We start from the raw sequence: 23,010 nt of genomic DNA, 5'->3' as shown, positions 1-23,010 counted from the left end.
AAGGAGACACTGATGGCAAATGTAAGGAGACGTCCTGGGGATAACTAGTGTACCTACATGTGTTCTGGGGATGATTCTTGTCGGGGTTGTTGACAGTCTGCCCGGTGATCTTGCCAGGCGGTGCGGTGGGGAACAGGTATGGCTGCGGGGTAGCAGCGATGTTAGGATTGATCCCTGGGCCATAGGTTGGTGGTATTGATGGAGATATACCCGGGCCATAGGTTGTCTGGCTGGGTGTTGGGTTTGGAATGGGGCTGCAGTTGGGAACACGGCAGCAGGAATCACTTGGGTCAGTTGTCAGGCTGCAGCCGTCGGGAACTGTGTCGTACCTAGCACATCTAAACAAACCAAAGGCACCAGTATATGATTCTATTGTTTTTTTGAGTCCCCTTTATCACGGGGAAGACGCCCTGCGCGCATTTAAAATACATTCTTGAGAAGAAAACTCAATGCTTGTTCACAATTTTATGGTTTCTTTAAAACATATTTCCTGACCTCTGATCGCATCTATACACTCCCTGGACGGAGTCTTCACAGGTACATTTCAGTTGACAGCCATCGGTCCACGTCTGACCCTTGTCGTAGGCCACTCCGTTGTACACACACATCTCTGAAACACATCATGACATAAACCGTTCAGAGAGTCAAGGAACAAATTCCACACAGAAACTTGGATGTCTGCTGACATGACCCAATCTGCACTACATCTCAAGATGTTGTTTTCGTGTGGCAAGGTTAGAATACAGGAGGACGTGAAAACTTCATACTTTTGGGTGTGGGCGAAGCAGTTGGAGAGACGCCTGGTAGACCGGTACCCGAGATTGAACCGTGACCCGGTGTGAAGTCACAGTAGGGTTTCTCACAACATGGGTTGTAGATGTCCTGTACCATTCTACACTCACTAGGGATTGAACCATAGCGAGGACACCTGTAACGCATCATACAGCCTGTATTACATACATTTTTAATCCCAACCAATGAATTTTTATTGCTGTTTTTTTATCAATTCTTAACAACTTCACCATGCATGTAGTGGTGAAATATATTAGACATTGTGTTTGTTGTGTTAGTACTGACCGCTCCGTGCACTTGTATTTGCCGGTAACATCAAGGCACTCGCAGTTGTAGTCACAACCATCTTGCCACTGCTGTCCTTTCTGGTAGGTCTTCCCTTTGTAAACACACACACCTACACAACACAAAGCAGATTTCATCACATTTACTATAAGTACTTCTGAATATTTCCCGGCATCCAAGCTGACATGTTATGACGATAATTCTTGGCTGTATTCTACCGTAATGTATGATTGAGACGTACCCTGGGGTACAGGGGCTTGTGTAGGCTGTGGGTAGACGCCGGGAGAAGGAGACACTCCGGGTTTGGGGGTGACGTCAGGCCCAGGTGTAGGGATCACAGCGCCACCAGTTATGGTCCCCGGGGCTACAGAAGGCAGGACAAAGCCCGTGGTGTGGCCGGAATGAGGCTTGAAGTCACACTTCGGTACCGTGCAGCAGAACGGGTCTTTAGGATCAGCCACCAGACGGCACTCGGATGGAAGTTTATCCCATGCTGGACACCTTGTTGGAACCAAGACAATGTCACGAGTTTGTTGAGGCTATGTGCACACAATTTTCTCTTTGAACATCCAGCGTACTATCCGCAGAAACCTGAGTCCTCAAGTACAAGTAATCCCACAAGGGAAGTAGGAGGCACTAACACCACAGCTGATATACTGGAGCTACCAGTAGCTTCTCTACAGATCTCTTTCATAACCATGAATACTTCATCCCGACTGATTTCACGGAACACAAATGAGCATGAACTATTCTGTATCCAAACACACACTAACCTGTTATCACATCTGTACACGCCCTGGTCCGCGTTCTCACATACACACTTGTAGGTACACCCATCAAACCAGGTTTGACCCTGGGTATAGGGCTGGCCCCGGTACACACATACGGCTGAGAAAGAAGAACAGTTTCAACATGATTAACCAGCTGTTTGTTTATTGCTTATTGTAAAGTTTAATACGAAAAATAATATAATCAGTTGTAGATGACAGTGTGTTTATATACTCACATTTGGGCAGTTTAGGTGTTGGTGTAACATTGGGATTAGGGGTAGGCCCAGTTCCTTGGGAGGGTGAGACATTAGGTTTTGGTGTTATCTGTCCAATGCCTGAGAGCCCACCGTTTGTGCCAGAGAAAATACAGTTTGGAGTCATGCAGCATGGGTTACTTGCATCTTTCACCAGTCTACACTGCGGGGGAAGGTTGTTGTATTGTGCACACCTGGAAACGATTGTCAATAAGAAATAACTGTTGTAATTAAAATTACGATTCGTAAATGTTTCGTCCTTGAATGTTCAAACCACGCTGTTAACAAATGAATCTGTCCTGATATTTTTATATCAATAAAGTGTACTATCAGTAACGTGATTTCAGAGTATAATCAAAATTGTTAAAAATATGGTGCAGAATGGATGAAGACTAGAGGGTGGTGACAACGCGGATATTGGCGTCCAGAACATACTTTTCCTTGCAAACATATTTCCCATTGAGTGCATCCTGGCAAGTGCAGTGGTAGTCGCAACCATCCTCCCATTCCTGACCCTGCTGGTAGATCTGGCTCTTGTAGATGCAGTGGTCTGATAGAACAGCAACATATCAGTTACTAGCGGGTCTTGTAGAACAGCAACATAGACGTTTCTACCTATACGTTTTCTAGGACCGCAAGTTATCACAAAGTGCAAGGTACATTAATGTTACAGTATATTATGTGACAATCAGCCAGTGCACTTACATTACATGAGTATAAAATACCTACTGATTGGCGCTGGGGTCTTTCCATCAGGCCCTGTGGTCGGGGTGGGAACCTGTCCAGTGATTTTACCGGGCACAGCCGTAGGGATCATGTTGGGTGTCATGGTGCCAGTGATCTGACCCTGAGTAGGTACAAACTGACAGGACGGGACTCTACAGCACTGGTCCTTGGGGTCAGCTATAAATGAACATTGTGCTGGCAGACTGCCGTACTGGGGACATCTGTAACACAATGTACCGACTCACAATGCCATACATCGTAAATACACGCTTCTATTTGTCTTTTTCGAAAATATAATACCAAAGGTTGACACAATGATGGTGCATTCCTTTTCTACAGTTAACATAAAGTTGACATCAATTTTGTTTATTGACTGTTAATGAGGATGGAAATGAGTTCCAAAAAATGAGAATTTGAATATTAATGTGCACAGATGCATGGTTAGGACCATAAACGTCTTGTTTACTTTGTGAAAAACATGCTCTTCGTATTCTCCTTTAAAACTTCTTCGTCATTTATAATCTCATGACATTCAGCTTTGCCATTCTGATCAATATTCCGCTTTAAAACACGCACAGATTCTTAGAAAAGAGGGGCGGTGGGTTAGCCTAGTGGTTAAAGCGTTGGCTCGTCACGCCGAAGACCCGGGTTCGAATCCCCACATGGGTACAATGTGTGAAGCCCATTTCTGGTGTTCCCCGCAGTGATGGTGCTGGAATATTGCTAAAAGCGGCGTAAAACCAAACTCAGTCAGTCAGTCAGTCAGTCAGTCAGTCTTAGAAAAGAAGGAAGCATAACTCTTTTAGTTGGACCTTCTAGGACAGCCACGACATCCTGCTGACGATATTAACGCCTTCAACAAATATGTCAACTTTTTTGACAAATGTGTTCTTTAAGATCATCTTCAAACTATAGATGAAATAATCTCCTCTTGAATAAGATACATATTTTCACATTCCGATTGAACTCATAGATGGGTTTCTGACCTGTCATTGCAGACGTAGAGACCCTTCACAGAATCTTCACAGCGACATCGCTTGTCACAGCCATCATTCCATGTGTCGCCCTGGAAGAACTTGGCACCACTGTATACACAGTAGGCTGCAAAGCAGAATGACAGAAGAGTTCTGTACCCACATCTCTCAAAGTACTTATGTATCGAATAAAACCCACATTTACGATCTTCTTGCCTGTCCGAGTAGGTTGTTATGGGGTTCCTGTGTAATTGGGGATTGAGAAATTGTACCATGTGTGAGTACCTGGTATAGGGGTTCCTGTGTAATTGGGGATTGAGAAATTGTACCATGTGTGAGTACCTGGTATGGGGGTTCCTGTGTAATTGGGGATTGAGAAATTGTACCATGTGTGAGTACCTGGTATGGGGTTCCTGTGTAATTGGGGATTGAGAAATTGTACCATGTGTGAGTACCTGGTATAGGGTGTCCTGTGTAATTGGGGATTGAGAAATTGTACCATGTGTGAGTACCTGGTATGGGGGTTCCTGTGTAATTGGGGATTGAGAAATTGTACCATGTGTGAGTACCTGGTATGGGTGTACCTGTGTAATTGGGGATTGAGAAATTGTACCATGTGTGAGTACCTGGTATGGGTGTACCTGTGTAATTGGGGGTTGAGAAATTGTACCATGTGTGAGTACCTGGTATAGGGGTTCCTGTGTAATTGGGGATTGAGAAATTGTACCATGTGTGAGTACCTGGTATGGGGTTCCTGTGTAATTGGGATTGAGAAATTGTACCATGTGTGAGTACCTGGTATAGGGGTTCCTGTGTAATTGGGGATTGAGAAATTGTACCATGTGTGAGTACCTGGTATAGGGGTTCCTGTGTAATTGGGGATTGAGAAATTGTACCATGTGTGAGTACCTGGTATAGGGGTTCCTGGTGGGGTTCCTGTAATTGGGGATTGAGAAATTGTACCATGTGTGAGTACCTGGTATGGGTGTACCTGTGTAATTGGGGTTGAGAAATTGTACCATGTGTGAGTACCTGGTATGGGTGTACCTGTGTAATTGGGGGTTGAGAAATTGTACCATGTGTGAGTACCTGGTATAGGGGTTCCTGTGTAATTGGGGATTGAGAAATTGTACCATGTGTGAGTACCTGGTATAGGGGTTCCTGTGTAATTGGGGATTGAGAAATTGTACCATGTGTGAGTACCTGGTATAGGGGTTCCTGTGTAATTGGGGATTGAGAAATTGTACCATGTGTGAGTACCTGGTATAGGGGTTCCTGTGTAATTGGGGATTGAGAAATTGTACCATGTGTGAGTACCTGGTATGGGTGTACCTGTGTAATTGGGGTTGAGAAATTGTACCATGTGTGAGTACCTGGTATGGGGGTTCCTGTGTAATTGGGGATTGAGAAATTGTACCATGTGTGAGTACCTGGTATAGGTGTACCTGTGTAATTGGGGATTGAGAAATTGTACCATGTGTGAGTACCTGGTATAGGGGTTCCTGTGTAATTGGGGATTGAGAAATTGTACCATGTGTGAGTACCTGGTATAGGTGTACCTGTGTAATTGGGGATTGAGAAATTGTACCATGTGTGAGTACCTGGTATAGGGTTCCTGTGTAATTGGGGATTGAGAAATTGTACCATGTGTGAGTACCTGGTATGGGGGTTCCTGTGTAATTGGGGATTGAGAAATTGTACCATGTGTGAGTACCTGGTATGGGTGTACCTGTGTAATTGGGGGTTGAGAAATTGTACCATGTGTGAGTACCTGGTATGGGTGTACCTGTGTAATTGGGGGTTGAGATATTGTACCATGTTTGAGTACCTGGTATAGGTGTACCTGTGTAATTGGGGGTTGAGATATTGTACCATGTGTGAGTACCTGGTATAGGGGTTCCTGTGTAGCCGGGGGAAGGGGTGAAGTACCCTGGGGCTGGGGTCTTGAGGTCACCATGGCCTGACAGAGACCCAGAAGTACCCGAAAAGTCACAAGAAGGCTTCTGGCAGCATGGGTCGGTAAAATCTGGGATAAGCTTGCACTGTGGCGGCATATCAGCATAGCGAGGACATCTGGAATATATAGGCAACTGTCACTGCAACTGAATATCTATGTTATTTGAATGGAAACACTTAATGAGGGCACTGTGTACAAGACGCTTTCGTTGAATTGTGTCACAGTCATAACATCAAAGAGAGCCTCATGACCTTAAGAACCCTATAAACATGATGCTTCCATGAAAGATTGCGTGTGTGTTGCCTATTCCTTGTCGGCAGGAATGATGCTGGCTATTGCTTCAAAATACGTATGCTGGATGTTTGCTTAGCATCACGACGTTAAATGTTAATCCGTCACAATGCGTGCACAAGTTAAACTCATGCATCTCCACAAATTTAATTTGTTGGTGAAAAACAAATCCCGCCACTAACAATGTGTATCATAAATGTGTACCTCTGTCTTTGGCCAATGTTTCAATATGGATTTTAAGGGTTGGAATTTCAATCTAATTCCCAAAAGTTCTTTACCTCTCAGTGCACTTGTACAGACCACTGTCTTCGTCTTGGCACTCGCACTTGAGCTGGCAGCCATCTAGCCATTTGTCACCTTGTTGATACCGTTTGCCCTGGTATTCACAGTAGCCTGACGTGAAACACAATTACACATGTAATACCGAAAGCACCTTATTTTCGCCTTATACAGTTCAACGGTGACTTACTGAAACATTTGGAAAATTATGATTGGAAAAACAGGCAGAATATTGGAAAGGTGTCTTTGTTAAATTGTACACTGACCGACGCCCGATGGGTTGCCGCCAGGCTTCTGGTTGATGAAATGACCCGGGCTGAGTGTAGGTATGTTGCCTTGGCCAGACGTCCCACCGGAGGTTGGGGTGAAGATACATTTAGGGACCTTGCAGCACATGGGATCCTGTGGGTCGGACATCATAGTGCAATCTGCGGGTACGTTGTCATACTGCGGGCATCTGCAGTACATCGGGGTCATGATCAGTGTCAGGAGATGGTATGGCACCACACTTCATTACCGATGAAAATAACTATCGTCACAAGCTCACCTGTTGACACATCTGTAGTAACCAGCTCGGGCGTTGTCACAAGTACATTTAAAGCTGCAAGCATCATACCACATCTGTCCTTGGTTGTACTTTTGGCCTTTGTAGTCACAAAACGCTACAAAAATGAATACGACAGCGTGAGAAAAAGAATGATATTGGACTCCATTCTACTGAACATCTTGTGTTTATAGAGCTTGTCATACGAAACAACGACACACACATATTTTGAGGACACAAAGGCCATTTGAAAATTGATTTGAAGAAATACAGGCAGCAGCGTGCCATGCTAGGTAGCTGGAGTTACAGGGTTGTTTGGGTGGTGCAGACCTGGGGCAGGCGTGGTGATCACTGGGAATGTCGGTGGGTATTGCGTCCTCGGCTGGGTGACTGGAGGAGGAGTCAGTGAACCAAAGAAATCCCCGTATTTGCCGGTGAAATCACAGTGAGGTACCTTACAGCAGGGGTTATCCTTGTCTTGGATCAGAATGCAGTAAGGTTTTGGCAGATTCTCATACTTCAGACACCTGCAGAAAGCGTAAAGGTCACTCGTTTTACATAAACTATGACATGTCGCTTTATACAAAGCCAGTTGTGGAAATAAAGATATGTTCCTTCAATACAGGGATACATAGCTCTCAAACATTTAAAATATAAACTTACTCTTTTTCTTCAAATATATTTGTTTCCTAGCCAAAAGGACCTAACACCATCACCACTAGAAAGGGACATATTGAGCCTTACATAACAAGCACATCCTTCCAGTTGACATGCAGTATCTACCACGTAACGTTTCAGTCACAGTTTGTGTTTGTATCTTACCTGTCGTTACACTTCCATTTCCCGATAGAGGCGTCCTGGCAGACACAGTTGTAATTACATCCGTCCTGCCATGCCTGACCCTGGGTGTACCGCTGTCCTTTGTACTCACAGTACCCTGCAAATACACACATGCGATACAGATATATACCCGTGTGAAGCTGTACACCGCAGACACATGTATACTCGTGTGAAGCTGTACACTGCAGACACATGTATACCCGTGTGAAGCTGTACACTGCAGACACATGTATACCCGTGTGATGCCTTACAGTTAGATACACATGGAATGATGTAAACTATAAAGACTATATACTTCAAAAAGAGACCTTGTTTGAGGTCAGTAGGACGGTCAATGTACCTATTCCAGTTCCAGAGGGTAACACTGACGGCGCTGTGGGTGGCGCTACTGTGCCACCATTGAAGTTGATAGTGTGCTTCACAGTGAAGGTGCCGGTGATAAGGTCGCCAATACTTGGAGGCTGCACGGCTCCTATGTTCTGAACGTTTGGTCCGTACACTGGGATTGGCAGTTGGCCGGCCAGAGGGTTACAGTTTGGAATCTTACAACATGGGTCATTCGGGTCAGCTTTCATAATGCAGTTTTGAGGTATGCCTTGATATGTAGGACATCTGCAAAAAACAGTGATTTTGTAGAGGCGGCTATGCATTATATGACGTGAGAATAATAGGTACTATTCCAACAATTGGAGGTCTCGATGTAGTAGTTTACTTGAAGCTACCCTACCACACTTACCTGGCTCTACAGCTATAAAGCCCCTTTGTGGCGTCAGTACAGACACAAGTCTGCTGGCAGCCATCCGTCCACTGTTGTCCCTGCACGTACAGATTGCCGCTGTACAGACAACCATCTGAAGTAAAATCAGTCCAATGATACTTGCTGATGATAGAGGTATATGCCAGGGAGCACATTTATAAGATGCGTCAGGAAAGTCAAATGTTGCAACCGACTTGGTTTTATGAATACTTGTAAGTTTAGTGTTAAAGTTGTCCCTAAGTAGTGATGGTTTATTTGACTACCGTGTAACATTTAGCAACAATTTGTTGTATCCAGTCATCCATAAAGATCCAAGTTAGAATCGAGCAACCCATGCTTGACTAACGGAATCGGGTGGTAAGGTTCGCTGACTTGGTTCACACATGTCGTCGTATCTAAATTGCTACGCTACAGATGTTCATAATGTCAATCACTGGCTTAATTGGTCCATTGGTTAATTAATAACAGACCGCTGTCATATGGCTGCAATAGTGCTGAGATAGACAACAAACAAACTACATCCCCTCACTTACTGAGTGTAGGAGCCTGCATGCCGGTCCCGCCCGTTCCCGGGCCAGGTGTGGCACCACTGGGGAAGGTAGGGGGGACGTTAATCTGGGATCCACCTAAACCAGTCACTATAATTCCCCCTCCGTTTCCGATGGATTTGAGGTTAGTAGTGGAGGGAACAAAAGTGCCTCTGTCACACACAACAGTCTCGCAGCAATCCCCGGCCTTCTTCTTGGTGTAACAACCATTGGGAATGTTGTTGTAGGTCGGGCACCTGCAGGTAGATGCACCATGGCATTCAGATCAGTTCTCTCAAACCAATTTAGTAGTACAGTGAAGTAGAATGGTACTGGTATAATAACTGGTAGTAGAATGTTTCGCTCCTGCTGATGTGCCACTACACATCACCACAGAACAACCTTCATGTAACATTTACGTACTTATTACTACATCTGTAGTATCCAAATGTTGCTTGTTCACACACACACTCCAGATCACAGGAGACTCGCCAGGCTTCCCCCTGGTGGTAGGTGTTCCCGTCGTAGATACACACATCTGAAATTGAGAGTATTCGGGGTGAATCCGATCGAGTGTACTTGGATCACACTAATTATTACTTTGAATCGTGATTGTGAAAACTGTTACCTACCATTTGGTCCCGGCTTAGTGAGTCCGTTTTCTGAAATAAACAGTGAACGTCCTGTCATTGTTTGAAAATATACACACACAGTATAAATTATGATTAAATCTCTAGAGATTTATATTTCAAGAGTGAGTGAATGAAACTGGTTTTACGCGGCTTGGTCTATGACAGCGGGAGACAGCACCTGCCATAAATCATTGTAAAACTGACCGCACAGATTGCATGTTTTCTTGCAGTTGTCAACAGCCCACTGTCTGTAGGGTGCCTTGCATGATGTCGCGTCGTACATGTTGCAGTTTGGTAGGACATCCTCACACGGCGATGTTTTTTTGGGCGTGGTTGCTAAATAAAACAACATAGCTCTTGTTTCCGTCTTTGTATTTTACAGATAATAATTAGAAAATGTCAGCAAAGATGGGTGGGCTGTTCCTGACTCAGTCATCCTGGTAAGGCTGATGATCAGGATCCGGTTGTATCATTGCTTCATTAACTAATGTCAACATTAAACCCTAATGATACATTATATCCTAATGTATCATTAGTTAATGGCAACATTAAAAACGGTTGTATCAAACACTTATTAGTGTATCATTAACTAATGACGTCCTAATGTTAATGTTGTCATTACTTTCGGGGATTCCCCTAAATATTTCCCACAATTCCCTAACGTAAACAAGTACGCGTTGCTTCCTGTCGTCTGTCAAAATGGCATCGTTACCGACTAAATTTCGTAACAGAAACAAAACTTTCGACAGCTCTGAAGTTCAGTTGCTGGCGGAGCTTGTTGAGAAACATATCTCAATATTAAACAGCAAGCTATGCAGCACAGTTACCCACGAAAGGAAAAAAGCAATCTGGGCAGACATCACAGCAAAAATTAACGCCCTCGGAGTCTGCCAGAGAACAACAAAGGAAATATAAAAAAAATGGACAAATATGCACCAGATGGCCAAAAAAGAATACAGTTCAAGACAGCTGGACATGAGGAAGACCGGGGTAGGACCCTGTATTGCCCCATTATCAACGACAAGTGAGAAGATAGTGGATATTTATAAAGATTGTCCCAGTTTCACTGGACTCACGGGGATCGAATCCTATGATTTAGTCACGCCAATGGGTATGTCGCATTAATTCAATAAAGTATCATTATATTGTAAGTGTTAACACTACCTTTAATCATACAGCAAATATATGATCTTGTAAAAATAATTGAGCATGGCGATCGGCAATGGGATACTGCAAGTATTTGATGATCATTTATCAAGATAAGTTAAAAAACAAACAACAAACACCAACCGACCTTCTGTTACTCCTCATTCAGTAAAACTGCCTCTTGTGATAAAACTGCACTGTTACAATTTAAGTCATCACTCATTCATTCCCCTCTACATGCAGCATAGACAGCGCTGCCTAGTCGAAACCACCAAGAACCTTCCGAGTATATGGAGACTCCACTATTGAAAAAGATGGTGGGGTCTGTGGCCAGACATACGTTTCCCGGTCAGGCTGTCAAGAATTTGGATCTCTTGCAAAGACACTTTATGGCTCTGACCTTGTCTCGACAATTTAGCTCTGAGCTCCAGATTTTCTTTAAGCGAGACCTATACTCAGTCCGGTGTTTGTCTTGAAGCTGCTCTTTCTGGAGGTTGGATCGAGCTTGCATTCCAAATTATTATTATTAGTAGTAGTAGTAAACCCTTATCCACTATCACTATCTGTCCAAATGCGGTTTTAGATTAATGTGCTGTGAAGATTATGAAAGTGTAACTTACAACTGCCGATACCAGAAGTGGCCCCGCTTCCAGAAAAACTGCCGACCTGCTGGTTGAAGTCACAAGATGGTGTTTCACAGCACATGCCTGGAGCCTTGGTCAGATGGCAGGAAGAAGGAAGATTCCTGTATGTTGGGCAGCTGCAATGTCAGGTTAGGTACTGGAATTGGGCATTATTTCGAGTTACATAATTGACTGTTGACTACTGATTATATTCTGCCATATACAAGTTTGTGTTCAGCTGTTAAGGCATCTGTTAGTGTCTGTTTGCAGCGTTCGAAATAACTGCCTGCCCCACCGTCCAGGTTGAGTTATTTTCAACACGGACTGCCAGATTCTCAAAATGACGTGCCCGACCGTCGGGTTAAAATTTAGACATGTATATGAAGTCAGTATTAGTTTTTACAATATTTTACTAGTTTTAATTTAATTATACTAAGTAAATTAGTATTTTGTGTTTGCAGGTAATTTTTGGTCAGGGCTGGCAAGTTTAACATCTAACCAGCCCTGTGGTCTGGCTGAAATTTTTGTGAGTTTCATACCTTGCTGTTTTGTCTCAGTGGAAATAACTTTAAAATTGCTAGTGTATTCCGGTACAGTGGCACATGTAAAATCACTTGCCCTGATAATTTTTCCACTATACCGGCCGTTTTCTTGTTGATTTTTTAAATAAACAACATAATTAATATTGGAAAGTCAACTGGACACCAGTACAGTGTGATCTACAAATTTGCTTGCCCGACAGAAAAAAACACTGGACTCGGGGGTCGGGCAATGGGTTATTTCAACCCCTGACACACTTCACAAAGAGCACGAGTGATTGTTGAGCGTGGTTTAGTAATACTTACTAAGACTGGTAGCTGTAAACCCCTTGTTGAGCGTGGTATAGTAATACTAAGACTGGTAGGTGTAAACCCCTTGTTGGGCGTGGTGTAGTAATACTAAGACTGGCAGCTGTAAACCCCTTGTTGAGCGTGGTATAGTAATACTAAGACTGGTAGCTGTAAACCCCTTGTTGAGCGTGGTTTAGTAATACTTACTAAGACTGGCAGCTGTAAACCCCTTGTTGAACGGGGTTTAGTAATACTTACTAAGACTGGCAGCTGTAAACCCCTTGTTGGGCGTGGTGTAGTAATACTAAGACTGGCAGCTGTAAACCCCTTGTTGAGCGTGGTATAGTTATCCTAAGACTGGTAGCTGTAAACCCCTTGTTGGGCGTGGTATAGTAATACTAAGACTGATAGCTGTAAACCCCTTGTCTTCATACTAAGAATGGCAGCTGTACACCCCTTGTTGAGCGTGGTTTAGTAATACTTACTAAGACTGGCAGCTGTAAACCCCTTGTTGAGCGTGGTATAGTAATACTAAGACTGGAAGCTGTAAACCCCTTGTTGGGCGTGGTGTAGCAATACTAAGACTGGCAGCTGTAAACCCCTTGTTGAGCGTGGTATAGTAATACTAAGACTGGAAGCTGTAAACCTCTTGTTGGGCGTGGTGTAGCAATACTAAGACTGGCAGCTGTAAACCCCTTGTTGAGCGTGGTATAGTAATACTAAGACTGGCAGCTGTAAACCCCTTGTTGAGAATGGTTTAGTAATACTTACTAAGACTGGCAGCTGTAAACCCCTTGTTGAGCGTGGTTTAGTAATACTAAGACTGGTAGCTGTAAACCCCTTGTTGAGCGTGGTTTAGTAATACTAAGACTGGTAGCTGTAAACCCCTTGTTGAGCGTGGTTTAGTAATACTAAGACTGGCAGCTGTAAACCCCTTGTTGAGCGTGGTTTAGTAACACTTACTAAGAATGGCAGCTGTAAACCCCTTGTTGAGCGTGGTTTAGTAATACTTACTAAGACTGGCAGCTGTAAACCCCTTGTTGAGCGTGGTTTAGTAATACTAAGACTGGCAGCTGTAATCCCCTTGTTGAGCGTGGTTTAGTAATACTTACTAAGAATGGCAGCTGTAAACTCCTTGTTGGGCGTGGTTTAGTAATACTAAGACTGGTAGCTGTAAACCCCTTGTTGAGCGTGGTTTAGTAATACTTACTAAGAATGGCAGCTGTAAACCCCTTGTTGAGCGTGGTTTAGTAATACTAAGACTGGCAGCTGTAATCCCCTTGTTGAGCGTGGTTTAGTAATACTTACTAAGAATGGCAGCTGTAAACTCCTTGTTGAGCGTGGTATAGTAATACTAAGACTGGTAGCTGTAAACCCCTCGTTGAGCGTGGTATAGTAATACTAAGACTGGTAGCTGTAAACCCCTTGTTGAGCGTGGTTTAGTAATACTAAGACTGGCAGCTGTAAACCCCTTGTTGAGCGTGGTTTAGTAACACTTACTAAGAATGGCAGCTGTAAACCCCTTGTTGAGCGTGGTTTAGTAATACGTACTAAGACTGGCAGCTGTAAACCCCTTGTTGAGCGTGGTTTAGTAATACTAAGACTGGCAGCTGTAATCCCCTTGTTGAGCGTGGTTTAGTAATACTTACTAAGAATGGCAGCTGTAAACTCCTTGTTGGGCGTGGTTTAGTAATACTAAGACTGGTAGCTGTAAACCCCTTGTTGAGCGTGGTTTAGTAACACTTACTAAGACTGGCAGCTGTAAACCCCTTGTTGAGCGTGGTATAGTAATACTAAGACTGGTAGCTGTAAACCCCTTGTTGAGCGTGGTATAGTAATATTTACTAAGACTGGCAGCTGTAAACCCCTTGTTGGGTGTGGTTTAGTAATACTTACTAAGACTGGCAGCTGTAAACCCCTTGTTGAGCGTTGATGCAGCTACATTTGAAGTCACAGCCAACCTCCCAACTTTCGTCTTGATAATACTGTTTACCATCGTACACGCACACACCTGTGAATTGGTCATACATTGTCACACGTTTGACATATGAAGTCAGGCAGGAGAAAGACATGGGATTCAAACAAAGCCATCTATTAGTGCTCAAACGTCATTTTATATTCTCTTATGCAACGTTTTATGATAAAATTAGCAGATCACAAACTGAATTCCAAACAGGTTATAGCACAATAGCTGATACTCTACATTGGTCAACTGATGTCTAAAATCACATGGTTTTATGATGCATTTGTTTAGAGGTTTGGTATATGTGGGAGACAGATCTAAATTTGGTTTTTTCTAAAGTATCAGTTCATTTAGATTTGTGTAAAGGGATACGTCAAGGCTAACAGCAATTTTCTAAATGTTATAAGTAGATCTTAGACACGGTTGTGTGATGAATCCCTTTCTGTTCTCAAATATTGCATTACAAACAAAATAATATTGTGTTCAGGGTACAAAGCTGCACCATTTTTTTTTACAGGTCTCGTTGTTCTTATTGGCATGGTATTGAGGTGAGATGTTTTTGCCTATGAATGGGATGCTGACACGTACTGATGTTTCAAAAGCGTCTTGAGATAACTTGCATTCCCCAAATGTTTGCATGTAAGGACAGACAGATAGACAGATTTTATTCAGTAATATTGGCCAACTGGCCCATGTTACAATTGTTGTTACAACACTTTTGTTGTCACGTGGTAAGAAAATAGAAAACCTATATCTAAATACTGTCTCAAACATTCTTGGAGAATACACATTTCAGAAATTTAGCTATTGCTTAAGCGGTACATCTATTTTGTGAATTCAACAAATTTATCATTTGGAATTTACATACATGTTTGCCATCGAGAAATCTAAATCTAAGGGGTATATATGCAAGAAGCAGTCATAGAAATGAAATTATAGTGTTTTAAGAGAATGCCATCAAGTATATGTACAGTTTACGTGCTGTTTATGGAAAGAGCACGTTTTGTTAAAAGCTGTGATAGTTCATTATTGTTTGACTGTGGTAATGGGGAGACCAACTGAAGATCTCTCTCTACTATCATCACGTAGAAAGTCAACCCTGTGAAACATACTCATATATCAATAATAGATAGGTCTGAAATTCGCCAGTTAAGATATTGTTGTAACCAGTTTCAAACTGACACTACCTCCATTGCCAAGTAAATAGGGCGTCGATTCGATCCAAAATGTTGATGGCTTCAACTGATCTATTCACTGTTCAAAACTTTGCAATGTTTACGTATAGAGTAAAGGTTTTGCAACCTGTGTAAATTCTCTCTGTGATGTCTTTCTGGAAATGGTGGTTCCAGCTTAATGTCTGATGATGATAAGAAAATTGTATGGTCACACTCACTGATTCCAGTTGGTGTTTTGCCAATCCCTGATCCAGTGTTGGTCGTGACCTTCTGCTGAAAGTTGCACACGGGCTTGAGGCAGCATTGACCCGGGGTGACCACGAGCGTGCACTGGCTCGGCAAATCGTTATATATAGGGCACCTGCACGAAGGTAGTGTACACGTGTTTAATTCCTCCAGGACTGGACAAAGGAGCTTATATGCAGATCATTCTACTCTCATGAATCCATAGGTTTACTTCAAAATGCAACAATGAGTCAGTAATGTGATAACGTGATGTTGCGATGGACCATCCACTAGAGATTGTGAGCCGCTTCTCTGACACACAGTGAGAGGTCCACTGCAAAAGAGATGTGCTTATTGACCTTTTACCCAGCTTATGTCTTCGTCTTATACATACTTGTTATAGCAGCGGTATTTCCCAGTGTTGCCGCTCTCACACACACATTCATAGTCGCAACCATCGTCCCATCTATCGCCCTGCTTGTACACTTTGCCCTTGTAGAAACATTGACCATCTGACAAAATACAACAGTGTTAGTTCATGTCCTGGCTCGTCACAACAATCAATATCACAAGATGTTTTCTCCCGCCGCGCTCTTACTATTTTCCGAAATGGTCTCTAACATCAACGTGAACACAACACTGAATATCATTTTAACGGATAATACACGTCGCCCTCGGCATTATATATCACACATTTGAAAAAGATAGGTAATGTAATCGGGAATGTTTTGTATACCTTACTCGACGTACGTTGATCTATATCAATAGTGAGATTGAAAACGGGTACCCAACGGTAACTTAGTCATTGTGAATGAATATAAAGGATCGCTTGACGGGGAAACTAATGAAACACAACAAGCGGTAGAACGTTACACAAACGTTTCTAAACACAGTACGTAAACGTATATTCAATTATGTTTACTGGAAAAGAAAAAATACATGCAGCTACTCACAGAATCCTGATGATGCGTCAGCTGCAACACAAACAGACTTTGTTCAGTCACTGTCGTCACTGTTGTCACTCCAAATCACGGAAAACCGCACAAAGTATATGTTTCTATGTACAGGTCCGCTATATATACAGTTTATATGTGTATGAAGATAGTGTCATACCCATTATATATGTATGAAGATAGTGTCATACCCGTTATATATGTATGTAGATAGTGTCATACCCGTTATATATATATATATAGTGTCATACCCGTTATATATGTATATAGATAGTGTCATACCCGTTATATATGTATGTAGATAGTGTCATACCCGTTATATATGTATGTAGATAGTGTCATACCCGTTATATATATAGATAGTGTCATACCCGTTATATATGTATGTAGATAGTGTCATACCCGTTATATATGTATGTAGATAGTGTCATACCCGTTATATATATGTATGTAGATAGTGTCATACCCGTTATATATATATATATATATATAGATAGATAGTGTCATACCCGTTATATATGTATGTAGATAGTGTCATACCCGTTATATATGTATGTAGATAGTGTCATACCCGTTATATATGTATGTAGATAGTGTCATACCCGTTATATATATATATATATAGATAGTGTCATACCCGTTATATATGTATATAGATAGTGTCATACCCGTTATATATGTATGTAGATAGTGTCATGCCCGTTATATATATATATATATAGATAGTATCATACCCGTTATATATGTATGTAGATAGTGTCATACCCGTTATATATGTATGTAGATAGTGTCATACCTGTTCTATATGTATGTAGATAGTGTCATGCCCGTTATATATATATATATATATAGATAGTATCATACCCGTTATATATGTATGTAGATAGTGTCATACCCGTTATATATGTATGTAGATAGTGTCATACCCGTTATATATGTATGTAGATAGTGTCATACCCGTTATATATGTATGTAGATAGTGTCATACCCGTTATATGTGTATGTAGATACTGCCATGTATTTAATATGTGTGTGTATGTTGATAGATGGGTTCCTGCTGAAATGTGGTGAGTTCGCTATTCATACTCTCACTGCCTGATACTGGTTAGGATGAACAACTAACCACAGAATCCGCAGTACTGACGACAGTTGGTGTGTGCCCAGGGGGCGAATTTCTGACACACGTCGGCTCCGTACATCTTGCAGTTGTCCAACGAGTCTTTGCACTCCTCAGTGACGGTGTACAGGGCTGTTGGCATACATTGACGAGCATTAATATGCAACACCTGCTTTTAGTAACTCTCTCCGTTGGCAACACAATTTCTTATTGCACTATCCGATGACTGTGTATAAAGTTAGGCGTTATTATCAGATAAAGTAAAAATGAGGATATATATTTTAGGTTATGAATTATTCACATGACTTACGTGTACAGATCTTGCAGAATCTAGCGCAGTTCTCTGTGGCCCAAGGCTTATAATCAACACACGCACTCTCTTCATACTCGTCGCAGTTGGTTAGCTTGTCCTGACATGTGTCTGGGAGATGTGTAACCCCTGTCAACATAGATATTACCTGTTGGAGCGCCCCCTACAAGTTACATTCACACCACTTAAACAGTGCCTAAACAGAACTTCGCTTTTTAATCTTTATTTCTGTTTAAATTAACTAAACGCGACACGCATTATGAAAATATATAAGTTGTTTCCATGAATAATTTATCATTCGCATATTGTGTTGGCAAAGCGATAGAATCTGTCAGATTACCCCAATCCTTGCTAATATATAATAAATCTAAGCAAGTATTCAAGTAGACTACATTTAGATATACTTTGTATTCCATAGCCTTTAAATTGTGACAGACATCACTAAACACATAAATCTCATGTTTTCCTTTTTCTTTCTTTCTATAGTCCTTAAGGAAGAGGAAGCTGAGCTTTAGATTCTGACGGAAAAGATACCTACCCTGTCCTGTGTGGCCGGGAAGCATCCGATTCACTGAAACAAACATGCACTGTGAATCACGCAGCTACTCTATGAATGTGTGCTAACATATTGTAAAGTTTATGCGTCTGTAAGATGTCGTGCTATTACAAAAGAACAAACCGTAAGTTGGTTAGCAACTGATGCGCACGGAACACCATTGCCTGCATCTTGATAGCATATGTTTCATTTTCCTGAACGGTAATAATGTGTTCATGATTCTTCTTGACGCGTCATGACATGATGTACCACAACGTAAATATACAAACTTACTGTTACATGCTGCATTTAGAATCTGTGGTATGGAATTTTGCATCTGGTCGTTGTCACTGATGGTGAAGGTGTTAGTTGTATGAGGGTTGTCAGCAATGTTGTACAACTCATTCAGATCGACGCCAGAGCCCACTCCGACCCCAATTAGTCCTATATCGCTAGATCGAGCTTTGTCAGCTTCAGTGGTGGTTGCCGTTGGGTTAGAAGAATGTCCGTTGGTTATAATTATGCCGATTCTAGGAACATCAGTCCTTGCCCCAGATACTGACGAGAAGGCTTGTTCCCTCATGTACTTGAGGGCGTCAGCAGTGTTTGTTCCACCACCCATATAGCGTAGTGTGTCCACGGCCTTCAAGAGGTCCATCCTGTCGGTGTACATGTTGAGAGGGAAGCCATCTGCTGGGTGACTGCTGTACTGAACCAGACCAACCTGCACTTTGTCCTTGCCGATTGGTAGTCTTATTATGAAGTCCTTCAGGAACTGTTCCAGCTGCTGATGTTGAGCATCGCCAACGTTGGAGGAGGAATCGATCATGAAAACCAGATCCGCCTTCTGCAGACAGCCTGTTAGTTTGGAAGTAGTTACAAGTTGTTTCAGTTAGGGTTGTTGCTAAGTATCTTTAACTTAAAACTCTTTTTACTTTTCATTATATTTGTCTAATTTGTTTAACAATATTTGAAAGTACTTCGCCATACACACCGTTAGCTTGAGGTAGCATTGTGTTGGACCCAGGAACCTCTGAAACAAAGCCATACAGACGAACATTAACACAACAGACGTTCTGTATATTTATGTTTCGATGAACTTATTTTTTTGAATGCAGGATTTGTTTTAAGAAATTCAAGGAAGCCAAGCGAGAAACGAATTAGCAACATTTTCAGCCTCTACCGTTCTCGATCTTTGTTGCCAGTGGGTTGACGAGCGTGTCTAGTGACTGGTAGGTGTCAGCGTGTAGCAGATATCTCGAGGCTGGGTTTGTGGCGATATTTTGAACCTCGTTGTTATCTACACCACTTCCAACAGCAACGTTGTAGATGGTTATACCATGATCCCGGGCCGCCTGGGCCTCCTGCAATGCCAGTCATGTTATGATTAAAGTCAACTTGAACACAGCTAACCAGACATACCTCGTTCAGAATTCTGTCTGTGAACATTTGTCTTGATCAGATTAGTAATAATACTGACATGTTCCATCTGTTACAAAGAATGACTGTACCTGCAGGGTGAAGGCTTTGTTACTGGACACACCATTGCCAATGTGTACTATGACATGTGGCACATGATCACGTGATCCATGTTGGCTGGTGAAGGCATCTCCATAGGCGAATCTGAAAGCATTCCCCAGATCTGCAGCTCCACTCTGATACTGGATGTTTCCAATGGCGTTGACTAGCTGCGCCCCTGTCTGGTAGTTGTTGAGGTAGAACTGGTTTCTGGCGCCATTACCATAGGTAACCACGCCCACCTGTACGCGTTGCGGGCCTATGTCCCAGTGACGGACGAGGTTCTGCACGTATTGGATCATATACCGGAAGTTGTCTGCCCCCACACTGTCCGAAGAATCGAGGACAAATTCCACATCCACAGGAGTTTTCCACACTGGGGGAACACAGTAGCAATAAATGTAATAAAAGACTTTGTTGGAGACCCATACTATACACAGTTGATTATCTGATTACAGATTCTATGGGAAACAGGATTTACACAGCAGTCAAAAAGTTATTCAATATTTCGTGGGAAAAGAAACACTTTACAGATACTATTTGAGATGTGGGTAATGGATGATTTGAAAGGTGCACGATGCCTTGGAGAAATCGTTGTCTCAGAGTTTAAACATGTACCGCATTAATTCATTATGTAGTGATAATTCCCCGTCCACCCTGGCTACGTCATACCAGCGAGTGGCGTTATACACGGGGTATACAATCGGTATCGGTCATGCAGCTTCTACTATCTGTTCAGCTGAATGTAGCGATTTGAGCCACCATAGGGACCCGTGTACCAGCATATATACCGACATCATGTAGGGGATACTACAAACCTCACGACAATGTTACATACGTGTATACACTGCTGTCTCCTTACATGTATAGATACACAAGTACTTACCATAGTTCCCGCTAATGCCGCTGTTGTAGTACGCCTGTCGTTTGGCTGAAACATGCAGGTGAGGCTGTCACTAAATGCAGATATACAACCTAGGAGTTCCAAGCTATGATGTTCACACAACAATTGCTATTGCTTTATACACTAATGTTCCGATATTATGTGAGCAAGACTCATCACAGTAAAATGTGTCTGACATCAACGTATGTTGTATTTTTGGTTTAAACGGTCTGTTTGGGGCAGGTGGTCAAGGTGCTTCCATCCTTCAATAAGGTCAAAGTGACTGTTTACATCTGTCACTGTCAAATGAGCAGTTTATATTAGTAGGTGGGCAGTGATAGAAGGTAAGACACTAACTACCTCATGTTTCTGAAAAAGTGGATGCAGGCGTTAAAGGTAAACTTGAACTGGGGTGAGGCCAAACGTTCACTCGGATCTGGGGTCTTGAAAAACACAAACGGCGTGAACAGTTGCTGAAAACAATTTCATAAACAAACATGTCTTACCTCTGAAGTTCTTCTTTCTGACTGCTGTAGCTTGTATGGCGGCAAGGACCGCCAGGATGAAGCACAGGCGGTTCCACATGGCTGTATAACGCTAGCTACATCATAGAGGAACGGTGGACACAGGCTTATATACACAAAGTCATGTGATATGTCTGTCCAATCCTTAGGTAAGTTTATATCATGAAATGTGACATAACCTGACCCAAACTGCGGAAACCTGTCGTATTCCACGCCCACAACCTACTAATATGTCTAAAACTTTTGTTTTAGCCGACTTCATTATCTACGATGATAAGATATCTGTAAATGTTCATATACGCAAATGTATATGTATGTGTGTATATGTACAACCTAATATTATGTTATGTGTGTGTACAGACACAGACACAGACACACACACACACACACACTGTTGATGTTTTCTTATGTCATCTTATGTCACGACAACGAGTTGCATGTACATAGTCGTAAATCTAATTTTGTCCTCGCATCCCGTTTATCGTTACGTACCCAAATCTTCTTGATTAACACAAATTTATACCAGGGTCCTTAAGATTTCTGATTATACTGTATCATTCTCCAAAGGAGAAATGTTATGCTATGTGCAAACTACAACCTAATATTATGTTATGTATGACAATCTCAGCTTTACTTGACCTTCATTGCAGGTGCCATTCTATCTGGTACAACGTGTCTGATTAAAGATTTGCTTCACTCTCGTTGCATGTGTACATGGGCCCGTCTTTCTACCCAATCTTGTATGACTGCATGTGTACATGGGCCCGTCTTTCTACCCAATCTTGTATGACTGCATGTGTACATGGGCCCGTCTTTCTACACAATCTTGTATGACTGCATGTGTACATGGGCCCGTCTTTCTACCCAATCTTGTATGACTGCATGTGTACTGGGCCCGTGTCTTGTATGACTGCATGTGTATGGGCCCGTCTTTCTACCCAATCTTGTATGACTGCATGTGTAGATGGGCCCGTCTTTCTACCAATCTTGTATGACTGCATGTGTAGATGGGCCCGTCTTTCTACCCAATCTTGTATGAATCTGCATGTCCATGGGCCCGTCTTTCTACCCAATCTTGTATGACTGCATGTGTACATGGGCCCGTCTTTCTACCCAATCTTGTATGACTGCATGTGTACATGGGCCCGTCTTTCTACGCAATCTTGTATGACTGCATGTGTACATGGGCCCGTCTTTCTACCCAATCTTGTATGACTGCATGTGTCCATGGGCCCGTCTTTCTACACAATCTTGTATGACTGCATGTGTACATGGGCCCGTCTTTCTACGCAATCTTGTATGACTGCATGTGTACATGGGCCCGTCTTTCTACCCAATCTTGTATGACTGCATGTGTCCATGGGCCCGTCTTTCTACCCAATCTTGTATGACTGCATGTGTACATGGGCCCGTCTTTCTACGCAATCTTGTATGACTGCATGTGTACATGGGCCCGTCTTTCTACCCAATCTTGTATGACTGCATGTGTACATGGGCCCGTCCTTCTACCCAATCTGGTATGACTGCATGTGTACATGGGCCCGTCTTTCTACCCAATCTTGGGGGCGGCGGGGTAGCCT

At 42.5% G+C, this 23,010-nt stretch overlaps 1 protein-coding gene across 1 annotated transcript in view; it reads right to left on the bottom strand.

The window, feature by feature from the left end:
* The window catches only part of LOC124292144, a 57,785-nt gene extending 36,242 nt beyond the window's left edge, over nucleotides 1–21,543 (bottom strand). Inside the window, exons 1-36 of the mRNA XM_046729196.1 lie at nucleotides 21,413–21,543; nucleotides 20,910–20,954; nucleotides 20,017–20,399; nucleotides 19,689–19,869; nucleotides 19,500–19,538; nucleotides 18,800–19,363; nucleotides 18,509–18,541; nucleotides 17,971–18,099; nucleotides 17,667–17,792; nucleotides 16,544–16,564; nucleotides 15,985–16,102; nucleotides 15,584–15,726; nucleotides 14,124–14,238; nucleotides 11,395–11,534; nucleotides 9,833–9,964; nucleotides 9,629–9,658; nucleotides 9,420–9,534; nucleotides 9,003–9,253; nucleotides 8,449–8,563; nucleotides 8,053–8,324; nucleotides 7,695–7,809; nucleotides 7,203–7,399; nucleotides 6,876–6,990; nucleotides 6,595–6,785; nucleotides 6,328–6,442; nucleotides 5,687–5,874; nucleotides 3,814–3,928; nucleotides 2,831–3,048; nucleotides 2,537–2,651; nucleotides 2,084–2,295; nucleotides 1,851–1,965; nucleotides 1,319–1,578; nucleotides 1,078–1,189; nucleotides 768–928; nucleotides 496–610; nucleotides 58–338 (exon numbers count right to left, since the gene is read on the bottom strand). Coding sequence (XP_046585152.1) covers nucleotides 58–338; nucleotides 496–610; nucleotides 768–928; nucleotides 1,078–1,189; nucleotides 1,319–1,578; nucleotides 1,851–1,965; nucleotides 2,084–2,295; nucleotides 2,537–2,651; nucleotides 2,831–3,048; nucleotides 3,814–3,928; nucleotides 5,687–5,874; nucleotides 6,328–6,442; nucleotides 6,595–6,785; nucleotides 6,876–6,990; nucleotides 7,203–7,399; nucleotides 7,695–7,809; nucleotides 8,053–8,324; nucleotides 8,449–8,563; nucleotides 9,003–9,253; nucleotides 9,420–9,534; nucleotides 9,629–9,658; nucleotides 9,833–9,964; nucleotides 11,395–11,534; nucleotides 14,124–14,238; nucleotides 15,584–15,726; nucleotides 15,985–16,102; nucleotides 16,544–16,564; nucleotides 17,667–17,792; nucleotides 17,971–18,099; nucleotides 18,509–18,541; nucleotides 18,800–19,363; nucleotides 19,500–19,538; nucleotides 19,689–19,869; nucleotides 20,017–20,399; nucleotides 20,910–20,954; nucleotides 21,413–21,491 — 5,656 coding nt within the window. The 5' untranslated portion in view covers nucleotides 21,492–21,543. The remainder of the gene's footprint in view (nucleotides 1–57; nucleotides 339–495; nucleotides 611–767; nucleotides 929–1,077; nucleotides 1,190–1,318; nucleotides 1,579–1,850; nucleotides 1,966–2,083; nucleotides 2,296–2,536; nucleotides 2,652–2,830; nucleotides 3,049–3,813; nucleotides 3,929–5,686; nucleotides 5,875–6,327; nucleotides 6,443–6,594; nucleotides 6,786–6,875; nucleotides 6,991–7,202; nucleotides 7,400–7,694; nucleotides 7,810–8,052; nucleotides 8,325–8,448; nucleotides 8,564–9,002; nucleotides 9,254–9,419; nucleotides 9,535–9,628; nucleotides 9,659–9,832; nucleotides 9,965–11,394; nucleotides 11,535–14,123; nucleotides 14,239–15,583; nucleotides 15,727–15,984; nucleotides 16,103–16,543; nucleotides 16,565–17,666; nucleotides 17,793–17,970; nucleotides 18,100–18,508; nucleotides 18,542–18,799; nucleotides 19,364–19,499; nucleotides 19,539–19,688; nucleotides 19,870–20,016; nucleotides 20,400–20,909; nucleotides 20,955–21,412) is intronic.
* Between the last annotated feature and the right edge of the window lie 1,467 nt (nucleotides 21,544–23,010).

The sequence above is a fragment of the Haliotis rubra genome, unplaced genomic scaffold, assembly GCF_003918875.1.
Source record: "Haliotis rubra isolate DU_JTF1 unplaced genomic scaffold, ASM391887v1 Scf1134, whole genome shotgun sequence".
Classification (NCBI taxonomy): domain Eukaryota; kingdom Metazoa; phylum Mollusca; class Gastropoda; order Lepetellida; family Haliotidae; genus Haliotis; species Haliotis rubra.
Note: the sequence above shows the minus strand (reverse complement) of the source record. Positions and strands in the feature narration are given on the sequence as shown.